This window comes from Myxine glutinosa, chromosome 13 (genome assembly GCF_964187855.1).
Source record: "Myxine glutinosa chromosome 13, kmMyxGlut1.1, whole genome shotgun sequence".
Lineage (NCBI taxonomy): Eukaryota > Metazoa > Chordata > Myxini > Myxiniformes > Myxinidae > Myxine > Myxine glutinosa.
The window spans coordinates 47,510,788-47,533,798 of NC_136273.1; the positions used below are offsets into that span (position 1 = coordinate 47,510,788).

Here is a 23,011-nt window from a genome sequence, read left to right on the forward strand (position 1 = left end):
CTTGGAGACGGCGTGAAGCTGGAAGGTGTGAAAACATTTTGCTACCTCGGAGACATGCTGAATGGAGAAGGTGGATCAGACTCGGCAACGGTTGCTCGAGTGAGATGTGCATGGAAGAAGTTTTGGGAACTGAGTGGCGTGCTGATGAGGAGGAGAGTGTCGCTGAAGCTGAAGGGAAAGGTGTATGCTGCATGTGTGAGAAGTGTTATGATTTATGGGAGCGAGACATGGGTAATGAATGTAGAGCAGCAACGAAGGCTGGAAAGGGTGGAAATGCGAATGGTTCGATGGATGTGCGGAGTATCGTTGAGAGAGAGGAAGACAAATGATGAATTGCGAAAGATGATGGGAATATTGCCTGTGATTGATGCTGTGAAGAGGAACAGGTTGAGATGGTTTGGTCATGTGTTGAGGAAGGATGAAAGTGACTGGTTGAGAAGAGTGATGGAAATTAATGTAGAAGGAAGTAGAGGACGGGGAAGACCGAGAAAGACTTGGCTAAAGATGGTGGAAGAAGAAATGCGGGCAAGGGGGTTAACAAGGGGAGATGCAGAAAATAGGGCAAAATGGAGAAGATTGTCATGGGGACCGCAAGGCTAACCCCCGCTCTAGCAGGGAAAATGGCCTTAAAATGCATGTTGTTTTATGGCTGTGAGATGTTTTTAATTTTGTGGTGGTGAGGTGTTTTATTACGTGTTTTATGGCTGTGAGGTGTTTTTAATTTTGTGGTGGTGATGTGTTTTTATTACGTGTTTTATGGCTGTGAGGTGTTTTTATTACGTGTTTTATGGCTGTGAGGTGTTTTTAACTTTGTGGTGGTGTGTTTTTATTCTGTGTTTTATGGCTGTGAGGTGTTTTTAACTTTGTGGTGGTGTGTTTTTATTCTGTGTTTTATGGCTGTGAGGTGTTTTTAACTTTGTGGTGGTGTGTTTTTATTCTGTGTTTTATGGCTGTGAGGTGTTTTTAACTTTGTGGTGGTGTGTTTTTATTCTGTGTTTTATGGCTGTGAGGTGTTTTTAACTTTGTGGTGGTGTGTTTTTATTCTATGTTTTATGGCTGTGTGGTGTTTTTATTACGTGTTTTATGGCTGTGTGGTGTTTTTATTCTGTGTTTTATGGCTGTGAGGTGTTTTTAACTTTGTGGTGGTGTGTTTTTATTCTATGTTTTATGGCTGTGTGGTGTTTTTATTACGTGTTTTATGGCTGTGAGGTGTTTTTAATTTCGTGGTGGTGAGGTATTTTTATTATGTGTTTTATGGCTGTGAGGTGTTTTATTACGTGTGAGATGGCTGTGAGGTGTTTTTAATTTAGAGGTGGTGAGGTGTTTTTATTACGTGTTTTATGGCTGTGAGGGGTTTTTATTACGTGTTTGATGGCTGTGAGGTGTTTTCAATTTCGTGGTGGTGAGGTGTTTTTAATTTCGTGGTGGTGAGGTGTTTTCATGACGTGTTTTATGGCTGTGAGGTGTTTTAAATTACTTGGTGGTGAGGTGTTTTGAATTACGTGGTGGTGAGGTGTTTTGAATTATGTGGTGGTGAGGTGTAATCGTCCCAAACTTCCAGTCTGCACCTACCCCTCCCCTATGTATGTGCTGAGGAGTTCTTTCTTGAAAAAAAAACATTCAACCTAAACCTTCAACCTAAATTGCTTATAAAAATGTAATATCACAAACACAACAAATACATTTGTGCAAAATAATGGTTTGTATTATGATTGGTGTAAATCATGACAACACAGCAACTCAGGTACAGTCATTATCCTCAGCTAAAATAAGCCCGTTCCTCAGTAACGATGCATGGTGAGGCGAGCGCAGCGAGCCGAGCCAAGCTAGTATATATATATATATATATATATATATATATATATATATATATATATATATAGAGAGAGAGAGAGAGAGAGAGTGTGAGTGTGTGTGTGAGTGTGAGAGAGAGTGTGTGAGTGTGAGAGAGAGTGTGTGAGTGTGAGTGAGTCCAGGACCGAGCACCACTACTCAAGTCGTGTGATATGCTCGCATAATCGGTTAAAAGAAGGTTATATCAACATAAGTTGTGGAAATCCAATTCACTGGGATAACTCGTATTCAGGAGCATAAGGCAATCGATACAAGACAAATGCCTAAACCGATGTGAACGGTCTGAGAAAGAAACCAGATGACATCTGAAAGTTTGCCCCTGAAGCCAAAGCGTTTTCATATTAAAGGAAGATTACATCAAATAAAGTTACAAAAGCACAGCTGTTTCACATAAACACAAACAATAAACAGCTGGTCCTGTCCTTTACTTTTGGTATCACTGTAGACTGTGGCAGCCAGCTGTAAATGGCCACGGATCTAGTACGTACCTACATTGAAATTGACCATTTTAATACAATTCTGAAGGTCTGCAGGTAAGAAGATCGTGTTGATTACGTCACAATCAAGGAGAACATCAGGAAAAAGACAAATCAACTTTGGATATGCTGCTCTGGAGGAAAAGCTGCACATGGACCTTCTGAAAATGGCCACGGATTAAACCTCAAAACAAACATGAACCGGTGTGCCGCAGGTCCATTCAGCACAAGTGAACTGGTCGGCCGCAGGTCCACCCAACGCAGGTGAACCGGTGTGCCGCAGGTCGACGCAACGCATGTGAACTGGTGTGCCGCAGGTCCACTCAGCGCAGGTGAACCGGTCGGCCGCAAGTCCACCCAACGCAGGTGAACCAGTGTGTCGCAGGTCCACTCAACGCAGGTGAACCGGTCGGCTGCAGGTCCACCCAACGCAGGTGAACCGGGCGGCCGCAGGTCCACCCAACTCATGTGAACCGGTGTTTCGCAGGTCCACTCAGTGCAGGTGAACCGGTCGGCCGCAGGTCCACCCAACGCAGGTGAACCGGTGTGCCACAAGTCCACTCAACGCACGTGAACCGGTGTGCCACAGGTCCACTCAGCGCAGGTGAACCGGTCGGCCGCAGGTCCATTCAGCACAAGTGAACCAGTCGGCCTCATGTCCACCCAACACAGGTGAACCGGTGTGCCTCAGGACCACTTAGCACAGGTGAACCGGTCGGCCACAGGTCCAGTCAGCACAAGTGAACCAGTCGGCCACAGGTCCACCCAGTGCTGGTGACCCAGTCCACCACAAGTGCATACCGCACGAGTGAAATGGTCAACCAGATGTGTATCCCACACCTGTGAACCAGTCAGCCGGATGCGCATCCTGCACTGGTCGACCGGCCACACGCATGCACATCCTGTACCGGTGAACCTACCAACCATAGGTCCACAGAGTGTCGGTAAAAAAGGGCCAGCCATAGGTCCACAGAGTGTAGGTAAAAAAGGGCCAGCCATAGGTCCACATAGTGTAAGTTAAAAAAAGGGCCAGCAATAGGTCCACAGAGTGTAGGTAAAAAAGGGCCAGCCATAGGTCCACAGAGTGTAGGTAATAAAAGGGCCAGCCATAGGTCCACAGAGTGTAGGTAAAAAAGGGCCAGCCATAGGTCCACAGAGTGTAGGTAAAAAAAGGGCCAGCCATAGGTCCACAGAGTGTAGGTAAAAAAAGGGCCAGCCATAGGTCCATAGAGTGTAGGTAAAAAGGGTCAGCCATAGGTCCACAGAGTGTAGGTAAAAAAGGGCCAGCCATAGGTCCATAGAGTGTAGGTAAAAAAAAAGGGCCAGCCATAGGTCCACAGAGTGTAGGTAAAAAAGGGCCAGCCATAGGTCCATAGAGTGTAGGTAAAAAAAAGGGCCAGCCATAGGCCCACAGAGTGTAGGGAAAAAAAGGGCCAGCCATAGGTCCACAGAGTGTGGGTAAAAAAGGGCCAGCCATAGGTCCACAGAGTGTAGGGGAAAAAGGGCCAGCCATAGGAACATAGAGTGTAGGCAAAAAAGGGTCAGCCATCGGTCCACAGAGTGTAGGTAAAAAAAGGGCCAGCCATAGGTCCACAGAGTGTAGGCAAAAAAAGGGTCAGCCATAGGTCCACAGAGTGTGGGTAAAAAAAGGGTCAGCCATAGGTCCACAGAGTGTGGGTAAAAAAGGGCCAGCCATAGGTCCACAGAGTGTAGGCAAAAAAAGGGTCAGCCATCGGTCCACCCCCACCCCCTTGTCATAAAACCCACCAGAAAGCCATCTGCTTCCGAGGATACCGCTGCCCCTCCAATGCCCCAAGCACGTGCGCCAGAGAATGCCCGCCGTTTCGAACCACCAAGACCACCATGACGATTGCCTTGGAATCCCCCGACGTTCGTGGTCGTCGCTGCATGGACGTGGATTGCTGCGTGATGTCGCCATTAAAAGCCACGAGTACTCGGAGAGTCCACAGGAGCAGGAACGTACAGACGGCCAAGTTCGCCGTGGACCCGCTGGATGCTCGGGACATGTCGGAGAGGGAGGTTTACTCGATGGGCAAAACCTCCCTGCTCCGAGCGCCTTGTGTCGTTTATTTCGAGTTATTTGGATGTAGATGTAGATGAGCAGGAGAGTTGAAATCCGTCCAACGTGCGATCCCACTTCCTCCCTGGTCCTTTAACGCTCATTGGAAGACCAGGCCGACCTGTACTTTCTGTCTGTACTTTCTCGCCTGGCGACGGAATCGTGGAATGTTTTCAATGATGGATCGCAGCTGCTTTGAGCCGTGTTTCCGGAGAGGAAAAGCTGGGTAAACGCTATGGAAGGCAGTGTGGGGTCTACATGGATTGGTGGGGGTGGGGAGGCGAGTGAGGTCTACAGGGATTGGTCATTGGTGAGAGGGAGTGTAGAGTGTACAGGGATGGATGGGTGGGAGGGAGTGTGGGGATCTACAGGGATGGGCCAGTCAACCAGATGACTGGGGATCTACAGGGATGAGGGGGAGGAAGTGTGGGGTCTACAGGGATTGGTGATTGGTGGGAGGGAGTGTGGAGTGTACAAGGATGGATGGGTGGGAGGGAGTGTAGGGGTCTACAGGGATGAGAGGGAGGAAGTGTGGGGTCTACAGGGATTGGTGGGGTGGGGGAGTGTGGGGTCTACAGGGATTGGTGTTGTGGGGGAGTGTGGGGTCTACAGGGATTGGTGGGGTGGGGGGGGGGGGGGAGTGGGGATCTACAGGGATGAGAGGGAGGGAGTGTGGGGGTCTACAGGGATGGTTGGGAGGGAGTGTGGGGGTCTAGGTCTACAGGGATGGATGGGAGGGAGTGTGGGGTCTACAGGGATTGCTAGCAGGGTCTAGTGTTGAATGCTTACTTATAGTTAAAGAGTATAAAGTGCCATTAAGCACCTTCTGCATACATGTAGCCTGTAGGGATTTCAAATTGTTTGAACATCGCGAATAAAACCTTCTTCCAAATTCCAACTTTACAACCTCCAATCGTGTTTTCTGGAACATCGAAAAGGATTGCGAAAAGGGCGTGGTCTGATCATCTGACCAATCACACCTGAGTATTTGGGCGGAGACCCAGAGTCGAATCTGAGTCCCTGTTCCTATTGGTTGGTGTGTTGTTATTTAAACAGATTAGAATAAAACGAAATCGGTAAACATCGATATAAATGACTGTTTGAAGAATAATTTTATATCAACGAAACTGCAGAGATGGCAAGTGATCACCTCGGGTGTGTCCCATCAGCAACGACAACAACACTCGGTAGAAAGAGCATACCTCCACCAGGATGAACAGTTTACCTCTTGTATCTCACTGATAGGTCTGATCTGGCTGGATTCGGATCTCAACCAAATTCTAATCGGTTTGTTCTTGTCAACTACCCAACCATCTTTCCCCGCCTTCTTTCTCCCTCTCTCTTTCTCCGCCTTCTTTCTCTGTCTCTTTCCCCGCCCTCTTTCTACCTCTATCTCTCCGTCCTCTATCTCCCGTCCTCTTTCTTCCTCCCTTTTCCTCCTCTCTTTCCTCTCCTTCGTTCACCTCCAGCCTACCTCCATTGCTTACGACTCCCCACGAGTACGGATGTAAGCTATCTATAACTGATACAGCGCAATTCGGGTCCTCGCTCTCAAATTTCTACCTTTCAGTTCATTGTAAATCTATTGGAGAACCCGTTCGTCCCTTCTGGTGGGATAAACGTTTTTCTTTCCTTTTTTTGTTTTTGTATACAGGATCGAGGCTCGTGAAAGAGCAAACGTTTATCACACAAAAAATCAAACAGACACACAAAACATATAATAAGGGTAGCGGTAGACAAGATCGGGAGACAAAGGGAAGCACAAACACAACATTTGAGAGCAGGGACATCGGGAGATCTGTGGGAGGGAGAGGGCTTGGTGGGAGGAGCCGTGGGAAGGGGAGGAGGGGGAGAAGTATAAAACACAAGGACACTGCAAAGACTTCCAGGAAAGAAGTTGGTATTTCAAAAAAGTGGATCTGGGGTGAAATTAGCTGGGGTAGAAAAGATCAAGGTTTTGGATGGGGGAAGACAAGAGATGGTGGTGAACAGCTGTTTTAAAGACCTGGAGGGAGGAGTGGGATTGAAGAGAGTGAGGGAGTTTGTTCCAGAGGCGGGAGAAAAGAGGAATGAAGGAGTGAAGGTGAGCAGAGAGTCTTGATTTTGGCAGTATAACCATAAGAGGGTTGCAGGCAGATCTTGTGCTACCTGCAGGAATATTTGGGGGACGGAGCCCAGAGAGAGCTGGGGAAGCAAGGCCGGATAGGAGTCGGTAGAAGACAGAAAGCCCACCAACCTGCCTGCGGTGAGTGAGTGAAAGGCCTTCGGAGTTAGCTTCATCGCGGGAGATTCCAATGATTCTGAAAGCTTTGGTTTCAACAGCGTGAAGCCGAGCTAGGTGTGAGGCAGGAGCACCGGCCCAGAGGGGAGAACAGTATTCCATTGAGCTGCTTATAAAAGCCTTGTATGTGGTGAGGAGCTCAGTTGTACCAAGGAAGGACTTCGCACGACGGAGGATGCCCAGTCGGCGACTGGCTTTGGAGGCGAGATTGGAAATGTGGTTTTCCCAGGAAAGATCATGGCAGATAGTGAGACCCACAAGCTTGAGTGACAGAACTTCATGGAGAGGATTGTTGAGAAAGTAGATGGATGGTTGTCCAGTCGGTCTTTTCGGAGAGACATAGTAAGAGTGTGAGATTTGTCAGGATTGAAAGACATGTTCCACTTGTTTGACCAGTCTGTGATTTTGTCCAGGTCTGCAGAGAGTGAGGAGGCTGCAGACTGCCGATCTGAGGGATGAGGAATGGAGCGGAAGAGAGTGGAGTCATCAGCAAAGAGGTAGAGAGGATTTTCAAGAGAGTCAGAGAGATCATTGATGAAGACCAGAAAAAGCACAGGGTCCAAGAACACTGCCTGAGGGAACTCCAGCCTGAACAGGAAGGGGAGATGCGAGAAACCCATTCAGGGCCACACGTTGACTATGACTAGAGAGGAAGTCCGCAAGCCATGCGTGGAGATTTCCATGGATACCATAGGAGAAGAGTTTGGTGAGCAGAGCAGGGTGCCAGACCGTATCGAAGGCACGTGATATGTCAAGGGAGACAGCTGTAATTTCCTGTTTGATATTGAGGACCTCCATCCATTGTTGAGACAGCAGAAGCAGCATGTCCAGAGTAGAGTGACCTACTGAATTGTCAAATTCAGTAGTGACCAAACCAAATTGATGGTCAGAGATCAAGCCATTGGAGAAGAGGAAAGATTTGATATCCGAAGCAATGATGGATTCCATGACTTTGCTGATAATTGGGAGAAGGCTGATTGGTCTGTAGTTGCAAGAATCTGTTTTTGCACATTTTTTGTATAAAGCGGTGATGTTGGCTGATTTCCAAGCTGATGCCAGATGACCTTGAGCAAAAGAGAGGGTGAAGAGAACAGAGAGAGGGAGTGAAAGAGCGGCAGAGCAGGATTTTAGGACCCGTGGGCTGACGCCGTCAGGTCCACTTGCAGAATCAGCAGCACGGGAGCATCAGGTCCTATAATCAGGTCCTATCTTCAGGTCCATAGCATCAGGTCCATAGCATCAGGTCCTATCAATCAGCAGCATCAGGTGCTATCATCGAACCATGATGACAGGACCTGATTTGACAAGTCGTGGGAGGAGCCCTGGTCGGATCCGATTTGAAAAGTCATGGGAGGAGCCCTGGTCGGATCTGATTTGCCATGTCATGGGTGGAGCCCTGGTTGGATCTGATTTGAAAAGTCGTGGGAGGAGCCCTGGTCGGATCTGATTTGACATGTAATGTGAGGATCCCTGGTTGGATCTGATTTGACAGGTCGTGGGAGGAGTCCTGGTCGGATCCGATTTAACAAGTCGTGGGTGAGACATGGTTGGATCTGATTTGACATGTCATGGGAGGAGCCCTGGTCGGATCTGATTTGATATGTCATGGGAGGAGCCCTGGTTGGATCTGATTTGACAGGTCGTGGGAGGAGCCCTGGTCGGATCTGATTTGACAAGTCATGGGAGGAGCCCTGGCTGGATCTGATTTGCCATGTCATGGGTGGAGCCCTGGTTGGATCTGATTTGACAGGTCGTGGGAGGAGACCTGGTTGGATCTGATTTGAAAAGTCATGGGAGGAGCCCTGGTCGGATCTGATTTGACAAGTAGTGGGAGGAGCCCTGGTCGGATCTGATTTAACAAGTCGTGGGAGGAGCCCTGGTCGGATCTGATTTGAAAAGTCGTGGGAGGAGCCCTTGTTGGATCTGATTTGACAGGTCGTGGGAGGAGCCCTGGTCCTATCTGATTTAACAAGTCGTGGGAGGAGCCGTGGTCGGATCCGATTTAACAAGTCGTGGGTGAGACCTGGTTGGATCTGATTTGAATAGTCGTGGGAGGAGCCCTGGTCGAATCTGATTTGACATGTCATGGGAGTAGCCCTGGTCGGATCTGATTTGAAAAGTCGTGGGAGGAGCCCTGGTCGGATCTGATTTGACAAGTCGTGGAAGAAGCCCTTGTCGGATCTGATTTAACAAGTCGTGGGTGAGACCTGGTTGGATCTGATTTGAAAAGTCGTGGGAGGAGCCCTGGTCGAATCTGATTTGACATGTCATGGGAGGAGCTCTGGTTGGATCTGATTTGACAAGTCATGGGAGGAGCCCTGGCTAGATCTGATTTGATTAGTCGTTGGAGGAGCCCTGGTTGTATCTGATTTAACAAGTCGTGGGAGGAGCCCTGATCGGATCTGATTTAACAAGTCATTGGAGGAGCCGTGGTCGGATCTGATTTAACAAGTCGTGGGAGGAGCCCTGGTCGGATCTGATTTAACAAGTCGTGGGAGGAGCCCTGGTCGGATCTGATTTAACAAGTCGTGGGAGGAGCCCTGGTCGGATATAATTCGGTATTTTGTTTGAGGAGCTTTGCAAGTGGCAAGACTAGATTTTGTATTTTGTGGAAGGTGTCACAGAGCCACTTGATTTGGCGTTTTTTGGGAGGAGTAACAGTAAGACCTGATTCGTGATTTTGTTTTGAGGAGTCATAGTAAAATCTGATTTTTGTCATTTTGTGGGAGGAGTCATGGTAAGACATGATTTGTCATTTTGTAGGAGGAGTCATAGTAAGATCTGATTTTTCATTTTATGAGAGGAGTCATGATAAGATCTGATTTTGGTGTTTTGTTGGAGGAGTCACAGGAAGATCTGATTTGGCATTTTGTGGAAGGAGTAATAGTAAGATATTGTCGCGTTCCTGGTGATTAAAATCGTCCAAGGAAATGGATTGCCGAACAAGCTTTAACTCCGAGGCGTTCAGTCAAAATATAGCGGAGAATACGCATGGGGGCAAGTGGGGGGAGAAGCCGGAGTGCTTACTTTCACGGATCCCACCGGCAGTCCTCGTCCCTGCAATAAATTAACTCAAACAACGCGGAATTAAAATGTACAAAAATAAACAGGTTTATTAAAGAAAATGCCGGTAACACAGAAAACACGGTCAAATAACAATCAATTCCTAAATTGGAGTGCCACCACACAGATTCAGTACACAGACAAAGGGAAATATAATGATATAAAAATAAAAGGTGTGGTTGGCACTTATGTGCGAGCGGCTCCCGAGTCTTGTCAGGAATTGTCTCAGGCCTGTGTCCCTGCGCGGGAAACTGCAGACTAGTTGGCAGAAACTAGGCCTCGCACGCGAAGTGAACGAGCAGGCGTGCAGCTCGCTCTTCCAGCCGTGCTTGTCCTCACAACCTCTGCATGGAAAAACCAAAGTTCCCGGCCGCGGTTCTCAGTCCGTGGCTCTTCCTCTTCACAAGCATCAGCAAGGTGTCGGCATACGAACGCTCACGATGGTGTCCAACAAAAGAAGGGGCGAGAAGATGTCGATGCCGAGAGACAAAATGTAGATGCTGGGAGACCAAAATGCGACCCAAAGTCCAAAACGGGAAGGCGCAAGAGGGCAAATGTCGATCAGAGCGTTATTTTAACGTCCAGGCTCTGAGGTCATCTTTACACGTCTCCGTGTCTGATCCAACCAGTGCGTGCCACCTTGCCAGTCCTCGGTGCCAATCAAATCCCCGCCCAATCACCGCTCTTTGGGCGTGTCTCCACAGAGCTGCCTGTCCTGTGCGCTTACCAAGTCAGTGTATTCAGCGGTAGTGCTTCATGACTGGCTTCCGGTTAGTTTTTATTAATTAGTGTATTTAAATGCACGATTCTGGCTAGGTGTCTCGTGTGGTGTCATAAGGAATAAAGGAATAAATTACAGAGGCAACGACACACAGGGGGTTAATTTACCCATAATCCCTTGCTAATTAACAAGCCCCACCCCTCGTGATGGAGACGAAGAGGAAGCTTACATGACAGTCCGGTCTACTCAAATTCCCTAGTAATCATTGTCTACCCTCTATAAATGTAACAATATGACTTGTAATTTTGTGGGAGGAGTCATAGTAAGATCTGATTTGTCATTTTTTTGGAGGAGTCATAGTAAGATATGATTTGTCATTTTGTGGGAGGAGTCACAGGAAGATCTGATTTGGCATTTTGTGGAAGGAGTCATAATAAGATCTGATTTGTCATTTTGTGGAAGGAGTCATAGTAAGATCTGATTTGTCATTTTGTGGAAGGAGTCATAGTCAAATCTGATTTTTCATTTTGTAATAGTAGTCATAGTAAATCTGATTTGTCATTTTGTCAGAGGAGTCACAGGAAGATCGGATTTATCATTTTGTGAGAGGAGTCACAGGAAGATCTGATTTTGGTGTTTTGTGGGAGGAGTCATGATTAGATCTGATTTTGGTGTTTTGTTGGAGGAGTAACAGTAAGATATGCTTTGTCATTTTGTGGGAGGAGTCAATAAGATCTGATTTGTCATTTTGTGGGAGGAGTAATAGTAAGATATGATCTGTCATTTTGTGGGAGGAGTCATGCCAAGAGACAAAATGTAGATGCTGGGAGACCAAAATGCCACCCAAAGTCCAAAACTCCTCATGCCAGAGGAGTAAGATGTGATTTGTCATTTTGTGGGAGGAGTCATAGTAAGATATGATTTGTCATTTTGTGGGAGGAGTCATAGTAAGATCTGATTTGTCATTTTGTGGGAGGAGTCATAGTAGGATCTGATTTGTCATTTTGTGGGAAGAGTCATAGTAAGATAATATGATTTGTCATTTTGTGGGAGGAGTCAAAGTAAGATCTGATTTTGGTGTTTGTCAGAAGAGCCACAGTAAGATCTGATTTGTCATTTTTTGGGAGGAGTCACAGGAAGATCTGATTTTGGTGTTTCGTCAGAGGGGCCATAGTAAGATGTGATTTATCATTTTGTGGGAGGAGTCATGATTAGATCTGATTTTGGTGTTTTGTTGAAGGAGTCACAGGAAGATCTGATTTGGCATTTTGTGGGAGGAGTCGTTGTAAGATGTGATTTGTCATTTTGTGGGAGGAGTCATAGTAAGATGTGATTTGGCATTTTGTGGGAGGAGTCATAGTAAGATGTGATTTGTCATTTTGTGGAAGGAGTCATTGTAATATGTGATTTGTCATTTTGTGGGAGAAGTCACAGGAAGATCTGATTTTGGTGTTTTGTCAGAGGAGTCATAGTAAGATGTGATTTATCATTTTGTGGGATGAGTCATCGTAAGATGTGATTTGTTATTTTTTGAGAAGAGTCACAGGAAGATCTGATTTGGCATTTTGTGGGAGGTGTCACAGTAAGATCTGATTTGGAATTTTGTGGGAGGAGTCACAGTAATATGTGATTTGTCATTTTGTGGGAGGAGTTATAGTAAGATATAATTTGGCATTTTGTGGGAGGAGTCATAGTAATATGTGATTTGTCATTTTGTGGGAGGAATCACAGTGATATGTGATTTGTCATTTTGTGGGAGGAGTCACAGTGATATGTGATTTGTCATTTTGTGGGAGGAGTCATAGTAAGATATGATTTGGCATTTTGTGGGAGGAGTCCTCGTAAGATATGATTTGGCATTTTGTGGGAGGAGTCACAGTAAGATCTGATTTGGCATTTTGTGGGAGGAGTTATAGTAAGAGGTGATTTGTCATTTTGTGGGAGGAGTCATAGTAAGATGTGATTTGGCATTTTGTGGGAGGAGTCATCGTAAGATTTGATTTTGGTGTTTTGTCAGAGGGGTCATAGTAAGATGTGATTTGTCATTTTGTGGGAGGAATCGTTGTAAGATGTGATTTTGGTGTTTTGTCAGAGGAGTCACAGGAAGATCTGATTTGGCATTTTGTGGGAGGAGTCACAGTAAGATCTGATTTGGCATTTTGTGGGAGGAGTCACAGTGATATGTGATTTGTCATTTTGTGGGAGGAGTCATAGAAAGATGATTTGTCATTTTGTGGGAGGAGTCATAGTAAGATATGATTTGTCATTTTGTGGGAGGAGTCATAGTAAGGTATGATTTGTCATTTTGTGGGAGGAGTCATAGTAAGATATGATTTGGCATTTTGTGGGAGGAGTCCTCGTAAGATATGATTTGGCATTTTGTGGGAGGAGTCATAGTAAGATATGATTTGTCATTTTGTGGGAGGAGTCATAGTAAGATGTGATTTGGCATTTTGTGGGAGGAGTCATAGAAAGATGATTTGTCATTTTGTGGGAGGAGTCATAGTAAGATGTGATTTGTCATTTTGTGGGAGGAGTAATAGTAAGATGTTATTTGGCATTTTGTGGGAGGAGTCATAGTAAGATCTGATTTTGGTGTTTTGTCAGAGGAGTCACAGGAAGATCTGATTTGGCATTTTGTGGGAGGTGTCACAGTAAGATCTGATTTGGAATTTTGTGGGAGGAGTCACAGTAATATGTGATTTGTCATTTTGTGGGAGGAGTTATAGTAAGATATAATTTGGCATTTTGTGGGAGGAGTCATAGTAATATGTGATTTGTCATTTTGTGGGAGGAATCATAGTAATATGTGATTTGTCATTTTGTGGGAGGAATCGTTGTAAGATGTGATTTGTCATTTTGTGGGAGGAGTCATAGTAAGATGTGATTTGGCATTTTGTGGGAGGAGTCACAGTAATATGTGATTTGTCATTTTGTGGGAGGAATCGTTGCAAGATGTGATTTGTCATTTTGTGGGAGGAGTCATAGTAAGATGTGATTTGGCATTTTGTGGGAGGAGTCATAGTAAGATATGATTTGTCATTTTGTGGGAGGAGTCATAGTAATATGTGATTTGTCATTTTGTGGGAGGAATCGTTGTAAGATGTGATTTGTCATTTTGTGGGAGGAGTCATAGTAAGATGTGATTTGGCATTTTGTGGGAGGAGTCATAGTAAGATGTGATTTGGCATTTTGTGGGAGGAATCGTTGTAAGATGTGATTTTGGTGTTTTGTCAGAGGAGTCACAGGAAGATCTGATTTGGCATTTTGTGGGAGGAGTCACAGTAAGATCTGATTTGGCATTTTGTGGGAGGAGTCACAGTGATATGTGATTTGTCATTTTGTGGGAGGAGTTATAGTAAGAGGTGATTTGTCATTTTGTGGGGAAGGACTTCATCGGGTGATCTGTGGGAGGGGTCATAGTCATCGTCATAGTGAGACCTGATTTCGATTTGTCACCTGCTTCTGATCGGTTTGTATACAGCGAGAGAGGGCGGCCGTGGACTGGGGTGGGCTTGCTTTGGTACAACCCGTGGTGAAAATGCACCGGAGAGCGGCGCTGCTCTGGGAAATCGTGCTCTGGAGCCGCACGGGAGACACGAGGATGCTGTGAGAGTCGGTGAGGTTTATTCATTTTCTTCATGATGTTTTTTCTTTCGCCGACAACGACATTGCATGCGTGCGGCTGATACCGAGAAACCAAGTTGAATAATGCGAAGATACCGAACGGGGGCTGTGGGTGGGGAGCGTTCGTCCCCAACATTTCCCGGTCGGCAGGGCCTCGTCCTCGGATTCATGGGCCCGGGCATCCCGCGACCCCCAACTGCATCTTTCCAGAGAGCTTCTCGTTCTCCGGCAAATTGACTAGGCCTGAGGCAACGGAGTGACGGTCCTCGGCTAGCAGCACCCCACCGCGCTCTGCGTAATCGTGTCCGTTTGGTAATGGTGACCGCTTTCTCAGCTCATGATGCTGAATGAAAAGCCGTTGCCATTGAAGATGTGACGATCCTGTGTTTGTCAGACTTTGCCAATTTCTCATTGTTTCCCCAAACCGAGCCCCTTATCCCGGTTTGATGAACATTCCGTGCTGATGCCAAGTATTAGGAAATCCATGATTCCAATCTTGTGTTTTTTGTGTTTTGCTTTGGGGTAGGTTTGGAATTTTCTGTCTTTTTCATCCAGCATTCGTCACCACATTCGGTAGTCTTGTCGCCCTTCACAAACCGTCCTGTTGATATGGAGAGTAAACACCATCATTGTGATGAAGCAGCTGTGCCTAATAGACAAAGCCTCGGCATTGGGTATTGTTCATTTCTGGATCTTTGTACATACGGACAATTAAAAAAAACTCCTTTGTTTAAACGATCATTAAGGCTCGTGGAAGAGCTGGTACGACCATCATTTGCCAGACATACATTGAAGACTATGCACACATGAACATAATATAAGATTTGAACATTCGATCCCAGCATCATGAGCCACCCCAATCTGAACCTTTGGTCCCAGCATCGTGGGCCACCCCAATCTGATATATCTGGTCCCAGCATCATGAGCCACCCCAATCTGATATCTCTGGTCCCAGCATCATGAGCCACCCCAATCTGAACCTTTGGTCCCAGCATCGTGAGCCACCCCAATCTGATATCTCTGGTCCCGGCATCATGAGCCACCCCAATTTGAACCATTGGTCCCAGCATCATGAGCCACCCCAATCTGATATCTCTGGTCCCAGCATCATGAGCCACCCCAATTTGAACCTTCGGTCTCAGCATCAAGAGCCACCCCAATCTGAACCTTCAGTCACAGCATCATGAGCCACCTCTATCTGATATCTCTGGTCCCAGCATCATGAGCCACCCCAATCTGAGTCTTCTCTCCCAGCATCATGAGCCACCCCAATTTGAACCTTCGGTCCCAGCATCATGAGCCACCCCAATCTGATATCTCCGGTCCCAGCATCATGAGCCATCCTAATCTGAATCTTCTGTCCCAGCATGATGAGCCACCCCAATCTGAATATTCTGTCCCAGCATCATGGGCCACCCCAATTTGAATCTTCGGTCCCAGCATCCTGAGTCACCCCAATCTGATATCTTCGGTCCCAGAATCATGAGCCACCCCAATTTGAACCTTCGGTCACAGCATCATGAGCCACCCCAATCTGATATCTCCAGTCCCAGCATCATGGGCCACTCCAATCTGAATCTTATGTCCCAACATCATGGGCCACCCCAATCTGAATCTTCTGCCCCAGCATCATGAGCCACCCCAATCTGAACCTTCGGTCCCAGCATCATGAGCCACCCCCAATCTGAACCTTCAGTCACAGCATCATGAGCCACCCCAATTTGAACCTTCGGTCCCAGCATCATGAGCCACCCCAATCTGATATCTCCGGTCCCAGCATCATGAGCCACCCCAATCTGAGTCTTCTCTCCCAGCATCATGAGCCACCCCAATCTGAACCTTCGGTCCCAGCATCATGAGCCACCCCCAATCTGAACCTTCAGTCACAGCATCATGAGCCACCCCAATTTGAACCTTCGGTCCCAGCATCATGAGCCACCCCAATCTGAGTCTTCTCTCCCAGCATCATGAGCCACCCAAATCTGAACCTTCGGCCCCAGCATCATGAGCCACCCCAATCTGAGTCTTCTCTCCCAGCATCATGAGCCACCCCAATCTGAGTCTTCTCTCCCAGCATCATGAGCCACCCCAATCTGAACCTTCGGTCCCAGCATCATGAGCCACCCCAATCTGAACCTTCGGTCCCAGCATCATGAGCCACCCCAATCTGAACCTTTGGCCCCAGCATCATGAGCCACCCCAATCTGAGTCTTCTCTCCCAGCATCATGAGCCACCCCAATCTGAACCTTCGGCCCCAGCATCATGAGCCACCCCAATCTGAGTCTTCTCTCCCAGCATCATGAGCCATCCCAATCTGAATCTTCTGTCCCAGCATCATGAGCCACCCCAATCTGAACCTCCGGTCCCAGCATCATGAGCCACCCTAATCTGAATCCTCTGTCCCAGCATCATGAGCCACGCAATCTGATATATTGTTGTGTTGTGTATCGCTTGTTGATCTGTTACATTTGTCTTGTGAAGGAGCATTGCATTGCATCGAAGAGTTAGGAAGATGACAAAGCGACAGCTTTGTTTTGGTGTGTAAAACTAATGCCTCGGTTAGTCTGTCTACAAATGGCAGGAACAAAAATGCAGCCATCTGTCTCCGTCGGGCATCGACCCACGCCAACATTTTGCACCCGCTTTTCCATCGGCGTAGGCAAACGTCTGTCCGGCTGAAACTCATTATACAGCCCTGCTGCTGTTGCCAGAGGGAGCGGGAGAACACGTTTTGTGTGACGGTGAAGGTCTAGGGACGGGAGGAGCGCGTGTGTGTACAGGCCCGTATGACACGGATCGACACCCAAATGAACCGTTACAGTCGACGCGGTTGTAAGAGCTTGGCGTCAATGGCAACCTTGTTTTGGACTGAAAATGGCCGAATGCACACCGTTTATGATCTCGTGCCATGAAGACGTGAGAGAATTGTTGCCGTCGGTCGATTGAGAGATAGGATCGTCAGACTGGAGAGGGGAGAGCTTTTCCCGCTGTAAGTATGCCCTCCCGTCCCACTCTTCCCACCTCGTGCTGGCACCTCCTTGCCGGAGCCACATTCCAACCCAAACACGAGGAACAGAGCTGTTCTGTGCATCACAGAAGCAGTACCCACCCTTACCCCTACCCCAAGCACATGCAAAAACAGGGAATTTTGGCCACGACTCCAAAGGATTTTTGTTTGCTTTCTCGAAAGGACGATTTGTTCGACGTGGGAGACTTTCACTGCCGGTTTTTGAGGTGGACCAAGGTTTCTTTTATTCCTTTTTGAGTTGAAGACCTTTGTTTGATGGGACGCTCATGCACACTTTGCCATTTGAAAGCTCCTGGTGCCATCTAACTGCATTGGTTTAAGTGATAGGGAAATTCGTGACAAACTTTGCCTCTTTGTTGCTTTCAGAAATGAAACTCGTCTTTTTATCTTTGTGTAGCGTTATCGCCAGTTGCGGAAGTGCACGCTCGGCTACTGATCTGTGGCAATGCCAGTGACTCGACGTATCTTGGGTTTCGGATGCATCGTTTGCTTCAGTTAACATCCGGTGATTATGTTGGGCACAATTAGTCGCTGAGCACCACCAGTGATGATGACGGTGATGACTTGTTGTGCTGCTGTTTCCTTCTTCAACATGATGTTTAAGTCTGACTACCGAGTATCCCTGTCCCTTACAGGACCTTGGTGAGTGACAGCTTCTATATTGAAGAGGAGGAGTGTGGAGAGGGGTGTGACGCAGGACAGCGAGGCGAAGCCGCCGCGGAGGGGGGGCCAGATGCGTCTGCCTGCGATGGGCTGCGCTTCCAGCAAGAAGCAGCAGTCGATCAGTCCCGGCGATGACGATGAGGAGAAGAGTCAGCAGAATGGCAATGCTTACGCGGACACCAAAAAGGCAGGTGGGTGATCGGACTCCAAGAGATGCATTGGTAACGTTGTCCACCACCCAAAAGGGAGTGTGTGTGTGCGCAACCTTGGTCACATTTAAAATGTTTATATCACCACCATTCTTCAGCCTGGTGGTGGTTTAACGGTTAAGGTGGCTGGCTTGTGATCTTAGGGTCCTGAGTTTGAGCCCCTGTTGAATGCACAGGCTGCATACGAACCACCATTAAGGCCATTCCTAGACAGCACTGCACCTGCACAAGGTTGAGCCCAAGCATGTAAACTTAAGTTTTTTTTCAAAATTGCTACATCATCCGATGTTGGCGGCTGTTGTCGCGGCGGCTGTTGTCGCGGCGGCTGTTGGTTGGAGATCCCTGGTGTTGGGCTAGCGGCTAGGGTGCCAGCTTAGGATCCAAGGATCCTGGGTTCGAATCCCGGTCGATCGCTGAATTAACGCCAGGGGGGTTGACTCAGCCTGTCATCCTTCCGAGGTCGGCAAATTGAGTACCAGTACACTGGTAATTCCCTGTTTATCGTAAAAAGGTGACAAACAGGGTTGGCGGCAGGAAGGGCATCCGGCCGTAAAACATTGCTTCAAAAAGGGAACCAAAAAAACAACAACAACCACGGTCCCCGAAAAGGCCAACCCCCGCTTTGCGGGGAAAAATGGCCTCTAAACGGTGGTTTATCCGATGTGTTAAAAAACAAATTTGAAACATCAATTGCTCTGCTGGAAGTCTTTCTTAGATTTTTAGCTTGTAAGCTCAAAAATCAGACTCTAAGTAGAAAGCTTTCATTTTGAACCTCAATTGTGCTGTTGCTTATTGTATTGTCTGGGTTTCCGCCGCTTTCATCGAGTCGCTGCTTTATGAGATTGCACGTAGAAGCGTCATGTGATTTAGTCGCTCAGCTCATAGCTCGCTTGTAGATGATTTTTTGTAAATGATCAATGAACAAGTTCTTTCAGAAGAATTTCCATTTCCTAAATGAGTGATGTGAGGCTGACAGGATGGCATATAGGGACACACACTTGTCTCGACGCTGTCTAGCCTGGGTTCGAATCCCAACCCAGCTTTAAGCTGTCATCCCGGTGTTTCATCGGCAGGGTGATTCGTCGGTGTGTGTGCGCTGTCCTTCGGATGGACGTAAAACTGGGCGTCATGTCTGCTGGCATTAGTTGGTGGGTGTTAAAGATCCCACGGTGTTCTTCGTGAAGAGTAGGCGAGCTATCGCCGGCACAATTAACAAATTACAAATTTCAGCCCCAACTTTAGTCGAACGTCGGGCCTGGCCAGCCGGTTCGTGAAGACTTGGAATGCTCCCTGTCCCCATGTGGGGTTAAATTGTCTGTGAATATCCATGTAATTTGTGTCAAAGTACACTCATCTCTGAATATCCTGGTATTACATGTGATACACATTTTCAAACCCCACCGTGAACCTTGGACACTGAAAATTTTTTTTTTTAATTTAATTGTCGTCGTTCAGATGACTATTTCAACCAGGCTTTGGTGGTTATGACATTTATATTATGAGTGGGTTGTTTGCAAATGAAATTCTACCAGCATTAACAGACCAGACGAAGAACACCAGACAGAATTTGAGGACCAGTTTACTGGTAATTCCCTGGTTGTCGTTAAAAGGCGGCAAAAAGGGTTGGCGTCAGGAAGGGCATCCGGCCGTAAAACATTGCTTCAAAAAGGGGACCGAAAAACAACAACAACCACGGTTCCCGAAAAAGGCCAACCCCCGCTTGCGGGGAAAAATGGCCTCTAAAGGTGGTTTATTAACAGAATACCTGCTGGCTGCGTACGTGCAACACCTTTTCATCTACAAAAATGTCTTTCTTCTTTAACGGCCACAATTATTTCCACATTCTTGTGTCGTTGGCCGGTGAAAGCTTGGCCCAAATCTTTCACAAAACTTGACGATCGGCTGCCTAGGCCTGATGTTCGACTAAGGTTGGAGCATAATTGTTTCCTATTCCATCTCCAGGCGCTGCATGACCTCATCGGGGGGCACAGAAGGGGGCCCGGCGATGACGTGCACTGAAATAGAGTACTCAGTTTTCACTCTGGTTGTTTTCTTGTTGTACACCGCTCCTTTCCTATGCCATCCCCAGGTGCTGCATAACGTCATTGCCGGGCACTGAAGGGGGCTCGGCAATGACGCACGCTGAAAGGGAGTACTCGGTTTTCACTCCGGTTGTTTTCTTGGTTGTTTTCTTGTTTGTTTGTTTGTTTTCTTGTTTGTTTTCTTCTTTGTTTGTCCGGGTGATATCTCAGCCATCCTTTGAGCTGGGAAGCTGAAATTTCGGCACATTAGTGAGCAAGTACTTTGTCAAAAACGGTATTTTTTGTTTCATCAATTAATTGATTAGTTATTTAATTATTAGCGATTAATTAAGTACTTACACATTTCCTTTCTCTTCTGGGCAATATCTCAGGCACTTTTTGAGTTAGGAAGCTGATATTTGGACATGCCAATGACCAAGTGATTTGGCTGTAAAGGCTATTTTTGATTTATTGATTAATCAATTAATTATTTAATTATTCGCTTAATGACGATGTTTTTTTAGTTTTTTTTTAGTTGCAGATTCGGATGAAATTGTGGTGGTTTATGTGTTCTATTAGCCAATTGATTAATTATTTATTTTTTTGTGATTATTATTTATTTATTTTCCTTATTAAGCATTTATTTATTTTCTTACTCATCTGGGCAATATCTCAGGCACCTTTTGAGCTAGGAAGCTGATATTTGGACATGACCGTGACTATTTTTGATTTATTGATTAGTCAATGAATCGGTTAATTATTTATTTATTAGTCAATTAATTATTTACTTTTTTTGATTAATAACTTAATTAATTTTCAAAAAGTTACAGCTTTGGATGAAGCACTCATGGTTGAGGTATGCTATTAGCCAATTGATACAGAAAATATTTTATGATCATTTATTAATTTTCATTATGCAATTAACCAATCAATTTTTGTACACCTCTCCCACCCAATACGGTTGCTCTATGAATTGCACGGCGGTATTGCCGGGCGCCAACGGTGCCCAGGCAATGCCGCGCTGGAGGATATTTATTTATTTGGCATGGGGGCGGTGTACTTTGAATGTATCTGTACTTGTTTAATTCATTTTCAAAAAGGTACAGCTTTGGAGGAAACACTGATGGTTTCGGTATGCTATTAGCCAATTGATAAAAAAATTAATTATTTTACAATTATTATTTATTTATTTTAATTACGCAATTAATCAACAATTATTATTGTACAACTCACCCTCCCAATACCATCTCTATGTGCTGCACGACATCATCGCCAGGCCCTGGAGCCTCCCCGTCAATGTTGTGCACTGGAGGATATGTCATGGGGGCTGTGTACCTTGAATGTATCTGTACTTATTTGTTAATGGTGTCAGCAATAGCTCGCCTACTCTTTGCGAAGAACACTGTGGGATATTTAGCATCCACCAACTCATGACAAGACGCCCAGTTTAACGTCCATCTGAGGAACGGCACACACTTTGATGAATCACCCTGCCTGTGAAACACCAGGACAACAGTTTATAGCTGGGTCAGGATTCAAACCAGAGGTTGTACAGCTTGGAGCCAAGTGTGCATACCTCTAGGCTATCTTGCCAGCCTAAACCAAATACATGTGAGAAAATCACATTTGTTTTAAAGAATAGACCTGACAATGTCACAAATGTTGGACCTCCTTGCTGCACTGGAGTTGCTAGACCTTTTCATTCTGATCGCTACTTTGTACCATTCTTGTAAAGTCTGGCTTCTTCAGAGTCTGGAAGATGTGATCCAAAGGCCTTCCTAAAAGTCGAGACATCTTCAAATTAAATAATATGATGGACTGCCATAATTGCATTTTATCGCCAAGGCATGAGGCTGGACATGCAAATGCTTTTAGAGATTGAATGGAGGGAAGAATTGATGAGTAGACTGGCAGGCTCGTGTGTGGTGTGTCGGGAGCAGATGGCGTGGGGCCCCATGGAGCCGATACAGCTGCTGGTGCCGCGCCGAATCGCCTCTTTGGATTCGAGGGCCCCGAGAAAATGGTTTTGAGAAGCGCCGATGGCAATGTGAGTCCCAAAGGCTGCCGGTTTGTCCGAAGCAATCCTTTCATGGAAGTTTGTGCCAAAGAGAATGATGCGTTGCGTGCACGCCCCTTCATTTAGTCCCTCAGTTGTTTTCCCTTGATTCTCATCTTCACCATTCCCTCGTGCTTCAGCCTGTTTCAAAGCACAATGATGATGTCAACATTTTAATGGTTTGTAAAGGCCTCTTTTGCAGTGTCATTGCTCCATCGAGGTAAATGTGGCAGCACGAGCAATGCCTGACCTATCGTGTAATGGGGAAAAAAATCTGCTTAGATCTTAGAGATGTATAATTGAAAATAACCATCTTTAGATGAAAACTGCATGCGATTATAAAATACTTTCCTTGTTCTGCAAAGCAGGTATTCAGTATAATAGAGTACCAGCCTTGATGCTGAATGCTAGTGTCAGCAGACAGGTTATTTATTTATTTATTTTCTTTTGCCTTTTTAGAGTGAAGGTTGAAATCAAGAGAACGTTGATTGAAGCATGCTAACCACGGGGGAAGCTCACATTTTGGGCGTTAATCCTTCGTCAGAGCAAAATAGGCCGAAACATCCGCTTCTCCTCACTTCCCACTGTGGTTAACATGCCTCTAACGTCCTGTTGATGTCATCCATTGCACATAATCGGCTGCCTTCCTGTTTTGGTATCAGTTCAAGATGGGCAGGTTACCCACCTATGCATCGACTTTGTAAGCCAAGGATGTTGGAATAGATCATGCACACAGACATGATACAATGATGAGGCTTCGACTGTGTACAGGATGATAGTGTCGCAAAATGCTCCACATTTGTGAATACAAGTCGGTGAAAGGCCATAAGCTGACGGTCACGTCTGCCATGATGTGGAGTCCCATGGACTGGCTTTTTAATGCATTGCTTTTATGGGCTTCTGGGCAGATGGTCCACTTGATAATTGCACA

The 23,011-nt window shown here is 46.3% G+C and overlaps 2 protein-coding genes across 2 annotated transcripts in view; one reads left to right on the forward strand and one right to left on the reverse strand.

Annotated features, from left to right (window-relative positions):
• The window catches only part of LOC137438903 (procollagen galactosyltransferase 1), a 139,587-nt gene extending 135,024 nt beyond the window's left edge, over window positions 1–4,563 (reverse strand). The window contains exon 1 of the mRNA XM_068134365.2: window positions 4,098–4,563. Coding sequence (XP_067990466.2) covers window positions 4,098–4,357 — 260 coding nt within the window. The 5' untranslated portion in view covers window positions 4,358–4,563. The remainder of the gene's footprint in view (window positions 1–4,097) is intronic.
• A 9,368-nt stretch (window positions 4,564–13,931) lies between these two features.
• The window catches only part of C13H1orf21 (chromosome 13 C1orf21 homolog), a 38,813-nt gene continuing 29,733 nt past the window's right edge, over window positions 13,932–23,011 (forward strand). Inside the window, exons 1-3 of the mRNA XM_068134383.2 lie at window positions 13,932–14,094; window positions 17,767–17,985; window positions 21,965–22,071. Coding sequence (XP_067990484.1) covers window positions 17,865–17,985; window positions 21,965–22,071 — 228 coding nt within the window. The 5' untranslated portion in view covers window positions 13,932–14,094; window positions 17,767–17,864. The remainder of the gene's footprint in view (window positions 14,095–17,766; window positions 17,986–21,964; window positions 22,072–23,011) is intronic.